Source organism: Monoraphidium neglectum (assembly GCF_000611645.1).
Source record: "Monoraphidium neglectum strain SAG 48.87 unplaced genomic scaffold scaffold01975, whole genome shotgun sequence".
In the NCBI taxonomy this organism is placed as follows: Eukaryota; Viridiplantae; Chlorophyta; class Chlorophyceae; order Sphaeropleales; family Selenastraceae; genus Monoraphidium; species Monoraphidium neglectum.
The window spans coordinates 1-6,200 of record NW_014011653.1 but is presented as its reverse complement, the minus strand read 5'-3'; the positions used below and the strand labels follow the sequence as shown (position 1 = coordinate 6,200).

At 61.2% G+C, this 6,200-nt stretch overlaps 2 protein-coding genes across 2 annotated transcripts; one reads left to right on the top strand and one right to left on the bottom strand.

Annotated features, from left to right (window-relative positions):
- Nucleotides 1-26: 26 nt before the first annotated feature.
- On the bottom strand, nucleotides 27-3,564 carry MNEG_9551 (phenylalanyl-tRNA synthetase alphachain; the record flags this gene model as incomplete). Its single annotated transcript, XM_014041976.1, has 10 exons — nucleotides 27-105; nucleotides 323-378; nucleotides 743-832; nucleotides 1,042-1,155; nucleotides 1,438-1,528; nucleotides 1,796-1,888; nucleotides 2,222-2,295; nucleotides 2,664-2,754; nucleotides 3,016-3,194; nucleotides 3,406-3,564. 10 exons carry the CDS (start codon nucleotides 3,562-3,564, stop codon nucleotides 27-29), a joined length of 1,026 nt encoding a protein of 341 aa, XP_013897430.1.
- Nucleotides 3,565-4,925: 1,361 nt separating this feature from the next.
- MNEG_9550 (hypothetical protein) lies at nucleotides 4,926-6,183 on the top strand (the record flags this gene model as incomplete). The annotated part of the gene is made up of 4 exons (XM_014041975.1): nucleotides 4,926-5,021; nucleotides 5,323-5,461; nucleotides 5,755-5,881; nucleotides 6,009-6,183. 4 exons carry the CDS (start codon nucleotides 4,926-4,928, stop codon nucleotides 6,181-6,183), a joined length of 537 nt encoding a protein of 178 aa, XP_013897429.1.
- Between the last annotated feature and the right edge of the window lie 17 nt (nucleotides 6,184-6,200).

Below are 6,200 nucleotides of genomic sequence, written 5' to 3'. Positions count from 1 at the left end.
TGGTGAGGAGTGACGGTAAAGGTGTCCTACAGGGGTAGGAGGGGAGGTGACCAACTTGTGGGCAATGCGGGGCACATGATTGTTGAGGGCGTGATGATGGCGAGCCTGAGCCGAGGGGTACACTGGGGGGGCGTCTGCTGCAAGCGGCCCAAGTTTGTAAGGCGGGCCGTGTGGGCGCAGCCAAGACTGGCAAGTCCTTGTCTCAGCTTTGAAAGCACGTCCACATTGTAACACAGACACGCACTCTTCCGCACACACACACACACCCACACACATGTGTGCGCATCGACACCCCCCCACACACACACGCGCGCGCGCACACCTCTTCCAGCAGTAGCCGTACCCAGCAGACCCGTAGCCGCCGTGCTCGTGGACAGACTGGGAGGGGGGTGCAGTATTGATGCATGTAATCGCAATGAATGTGTGCCATTGCACTCATGTATGTCCCAAGCAGCCATGCTGGCTAGCGTGTGCTTCAGGAGAGAGCTGTCAGCATCAAAACGCAGCACACAGTCCGCAAACCAGACACGAGGCCGTCAGCAAAAATGTGTTATCATGCCCTCACTGGGTGAGAGAAGGCTCAACGATTTTGATTATGAAAGCATCACTCGGCCTCGAGCGCACGGCACCACCACGCACGGCGCATGCACGGCAACACCACCACTCGCGCCAAACCAGGCTGGCTGGCAAGAAGCCCCTGGCTTATGTCCCGCCCCCCTCCAAAACACACGCGCGTGCGCACCTTGACGCGTGCGAGGTAGTCCTCCGGGAAGGTGTCTGTGGTGGCGGGCCGCGTGGTGAAGAACGTGTCGTGAGCGTCACGCGCGGGGTGCTGCGGGGAGGGGGGAACGGGCGGCAGGGGCGGGGGTGGTGGTTGTAGCGGTTGGTACCAGGACTTGCTGCCAGGAAGCGCCATCACAGTTGAAAACACACTGCAGTACAGCACTGCCCGTCAACACATGCACGTGCACACACGCATGCACACATGCAGATGCGCGCACCCAAGCCTGAGAACGCCTTTTCCCGCGCCCGCACGCGCACCTGCTGCGGCTGGAAGAGTGCGTCAAAGTTCCAGAAGGATGACTCCACGTAATTGTTGGTGGGCATCTCCTCAAAGCCCATGAGCGTGAAGATCTTGCGGTACTGGGTGCGCACCTGGGGCGCAAGAGGGGGGGCAGCAGGGGTGGTGAGGGAAACCAACGGAGGGGGGCCGCACGAAAGGCGCCGCGATGCAGTACAGTGCAATTTGCTGTGCGGTGTGAGTGGGGTACATGAGTGGCTTGAATGACGCGCTCGGCGGGTTCCACTTGGGTTGGGCCGCGTCCCATAAGTTGGCGGGATGCACACATCAGCCTGTTGGTGGGGTGGCACAGGCAACCAGCCGCTTTCTCCTCGCTGGGAGACCTACCGACCCGCCCCCCGCACCCAGCCCCCCACCTTGAGCAGGGGGTGCAGGGCCCCGCCGTTTGGCGGCAGCCCCAGCGCATTGAAGTTGTAGTCCTTGAACTCCTGGTCACGCCAGGTGCCCCTGGCGTGACGAGGGGGGGGGTGGGGCGGGGGGGTTGAACAGGGTCAAGTGAGCGAAGCAGACGAGCTGTGCACCGGGTGCAGGACATGAGGCCTGTGCCGCTTTGGTGCTGGCCCTGTTGCGGAGCACGCCTCATTGGCGCTCCGGGCGAGCCTGCTGCCAGGCAAGCCCAGCAGAGCAAAGCCCACAACTCTGATAGCCACTTACAGTAGGGCCCCTGATCCCCCCCTCTGCACAAACTCATACACACACAAGGCTGGGCCTCACTTGGCAATCATCTCTGCTGTGAGCTCTGTGGCCTGCCTCTTCCGCTGCAGCGCAAATTTGGGCCCTTTTGACAAAGAGAACGTCTTCCAGGAGCTGCGCACGTGTGAGTGTGTAGGGGTAGGTGAGAGAGGAAGGGTCGGCGATGCCAGCCGGGGGAGCGAGGTGCGCTGACTGGAACGACTGGGCAAGGCAGTTAGCTGCACCCACTCAGCGCCTCCCATCAGCACTCTTGTTCCCACCCTGCGCAAGGCGAGAGGGCGCTGCTGCACCAGCAACCTCATATCACAGACCCCTTGAGAATCACAAGCCGCACTGCAAGGTGTCACGTATGTCTTCCTGCAGCCTTGCTGAGCAAATGCCAGCATGCAAGCATGTTGCACGTGCTCGGGCACCGGTGAGCCCGGAACAGCCCCGTGCAGCACCCACTTGAGCTGCAGCATCTTTCGCTTCTTGGTGAGAGCCTCCAGGTCGGCCGCAGGTAGGTCCCCACCAGACAGCAGCTGCGGTGCATTTGCAGGATGTGGTGATTGGTTTGAATCTTGACCCCAGTATCAACGCTGGGGCTGCGCTCAAGGGGCCCGTGGCAGTTGCCATTTCAGCCACCGGGTAGCAGGCGCTCACCCCCGCTGCAGAGCGCCAAGCGTGACATCCGTCCTGCCTCCTAAGCAGTCCGTTGTGCTGCCACGATGCGCCGACCCCAAACCCTCCTTGGACCACAATCCTTGATTTCCACCCGGACACCCTCGCCACACACACTCACGTATTCACATGCGCGCGCGTGTGCACGCACACACACACACGCGCACACAGGCACCCACGCACGCGCGCGTGCGCCCGCACTCCAAGTCCTGTGCCCTGGGGCCCTCACCGTCTGCAGCTGCTGCTGGACTGTGTCCACAATGGACTCCACCTTGCGCACAACACGCGGCTCGCCACTGCTCTTGTCGGTGGCCACCCATCTGCAGGGGCGTAGCAGTGGGGACGGGCGCAGTCAGCATGGGCATGGCCGGCGCTTCACACCCGCCAGCACCGACCTTGGGCTTCTGCCATCCTGCTGCGGGCAAAACGGCCAACAGCCGGTTGCGAAACAGGGTCAAGCCACCGCCACCGCACGCAGGGTCTACAACGCCTTGATTGCTCGCATTTAATTGTATCCTACATCAATAACGAAAACCCTCCGCGTTGCGGCCAGCTGCCAAACCGCACCCCTCCTCGCTCACTTCTGCTGCATGGCCTGCCGGAAGCCCAGGTCAGCTACGTCACCGGGCAGCGCCGCCTTGAGGGCCGCCAGGGTGACGCCCTCTGGCGGCACTGCCGCAAACACCTGCGCCTCGGGCGATCCCGCGGTCGCATACGCCTCCGCGTCGGGCCGCACTACATGCTTTGAGTGGGAGATGTCCTGCAGCGGGTGGGGGCGCGGTGGTGGTGATTGGGAACGGGTGTGAGGCGGGATGAGCACAGAGGCATGGGCGGCATATGGGCATTGATGAGTAGCGAAGGACAGTCTGGTGCTGCCATTGCCAGTTTGCATACCATTCAACGCCGCTCGCTCAGTGCAGCGCAGGATCGGGCGAGCGCAGCACTGCAGCGGCGCGTGGTTTGGCGCACACCTGCGTCACCACCATCTCGGCCGCCTCCAAGCTCTTGATAACTCCCACCACTGCGTTATGCTCCCAGCCATTGGCCGCTGCAAAGTCCCCAGAGTCCGCTATCGCGCCGTCGCGATCCAGCTGCTGAAGCAGCGGCCCCTCAATATCAGCCGTCGCCATCGCTAATTTTGAGTTATGGAGCAGCCACGATGCCGGCTGAGTGTTCGCACAAGAAGCTTGGGGTGATCTACTGCAGCTTTCACGCGCCCGAAAGAGTTTCGTGACGCACTACACAACAAAGTTGCAATCCGAGTGGATTGACAGCCGCTTTGCTCAACTGCCTTCATGAGCTTGACATGACAAACCTGACACATCGCGCCTCTGAGACTGCCGCAGCATGCGCACTGAATTTGGACTGGAACTGGAATCGAGTGGCGGTCCCCATCCTCCACTCGTCGACTAGATATCTTTTGCTATACCTTTGCATCCTTCGCCAGCCATGTCATAAGCGTTTGGGCACTGCTGGTGAGCATGTTGCCTCCCAAGTTTGTACAACCTTGCGGACACGCGCAGTTGACTGGACAGCCTGGCCAAGTGGGCCCAGCTCAGCATGTTTCTTCAGGGTGGTGAAGAAATCTTTGCAGAGCCAAGCCTTTGTATGGCATCACTTGGCAACAGCTGCTAGCGCGCTGCATTCTCATGTGGCCACCCGCATGACCAGGCTGCAGCAGCCCGCAATTGATGCATGTTGATCAGGTCGACCAAGAAGCAGGTAGTGCGCTGTGTGCATGGCTGGGGCATGGCCATCGGGATTGTGTGGCGACTGAGGGCCTGACTCAAGATTAGTAAGGCAGGCTGTTGAATGGAGGGCGCTTGCATCTGCGCGGTGTGTGGGTACCACCCTGTTTTAGAAAAGCATGATGGCACTATCCTGCACTCCGCTGCATGCTAGGGGCAGCCATTGAATGCGTGCGACCAAGCACCGCAGTGTTTCTCTTCGCCAGCTCAGCCACTTGGGGCTCCACCGCGGGCGTGAATGGCCTGAGACGGCAATCAACAGCTCATATTAGCCATACTTTTCTACTCACAGTTTGAATTCACAAACATTCACTCCTTCGCGACAATCTGATCAGTGTCGCAATCTGTTTCGGGATTCTGCCTTCGGCTGGGAGCTTAAGCTGGACCACGTCTATTGCTACGATCCACACATTTACTAAATTGCGGGTAAGCACCACGCGTCGCCCCGATACGGCGCTGGCGGGTGCCCCTGGCATGACGTGGCGCACTTGGTCAGCGTCCACCGCCTGCAATTCAGCCTGTGTTTGTTGTGCATCCCAGGGGTAAGCAGACGTGCATGTGAAAGCCAGTTTTGCATACGCCATCTTTGAGCGACCTTGATCCGTGCTGACCCGCCGCCCACCACCCCGCGTCCACAATTTGCGAGCTGCCTTCCTCCGCCACCTGTGATGTTGTTACGACCCCCCACATGGCACGCAGGCCCCTCAACAAGTCCACCACGGCATAGCGATTCCTTGGACTTCATGGCTGCCAACGGGGACCCCGACATCCACGTCAACTGGCGCGACGGCTACATGCGCCACGAGGAGCGCGTACTGATTCTGGGGGCTGCTGGCCGGGTGGGTCATATCTCTGTTCCTCAGGAGGGTCCCGGATGGGTTGTGCCCTGATGGGCGCACAGGCTGACACAGGAACCTGGATAGGGCACCCACAAGCGAAGTCAAGTGTGACGCCCTTTCCAGCACGTAGCGCAATGCACCTCCTCCTAAGGGCTGCTCTGTGCTGGGGTCTTCTTCACGTGCATGGCGAGTGATTGCCCGCTCCGACGCCCTGAAATGCGAGCAAGCCACGCGATCTTCTGTCACACTGTGTGTGGATCCGCTCTAATAATATCTCACCACCTCTCCCCCCCCCCGACAGGACTATCACACTTTCAACACGCTGTTCCGTGGCGGCGGCCCCCGTGCATCAGACACTGTTGTGGGCTTCACCCATGCGCAGATCCCCCACATCGCGAGCGCACGCTACCCGGCCGCCCTCGCCGGGCCCAAGTACCCAGGTGGGCAGGCAAGGGGGTGTTGCGGCCGGGATGCTGGTGCCGCGTAAAGGCCACCGACACGCATGGTGGCTGATCATCAGGTCGGTGACTGATGAGATTTACTGCAGAGGGTTGCGGGCAGTCGACACACTCCGCTTCCTGTTGACGTACCCATGCGCTGTACCAGGCACACACGATTTTGCCTGCGCACGCGGGCGCCCTGCTTTCTGGGAACAACTTTATCTTTTTGTGCCCCCGCCGTGCCCGCCGGCCCTGCTGCCCTGTCCTCGCTGCCTGTCGCCACACCTCTGCAGAGGGGCTGCCCATCTGGCCCGAGGCTGAGGTCGATGACGTCATCAGGGAGCAGGGCGTCACACAGGCAATATTGGCCTACAGGCAAGCGAAGCGCATCGCGCCCAGTTCGCCAGCGCTGAGGCATTTGTAACCTCTTAGCAACTTTGTCAGCTAGCGGCCGCAATCTCTCAGCGGGCGACTGAAATACCACTGACTCATCTGCACCACCTTTCCTCACTGGTGCATGCATGACGCCATGTGCACCACCTCGCAGCGACATATCCTATTCGGAGGTGATGGCCCTGGCGGCACGCGTGCGCTCCGCCGGCGCCGCTGTCGTGATGCTGCCGTGGCACGCGGGCATGCTGCGCTCCGCAAAGCCGGTGGTGGCCGTCACCGCCACACGCACCGGCTGCGGCAAGAGCCAGGTGCGCTCCTGCCAGACCTAGGGAGGTGTGCGCGCGGG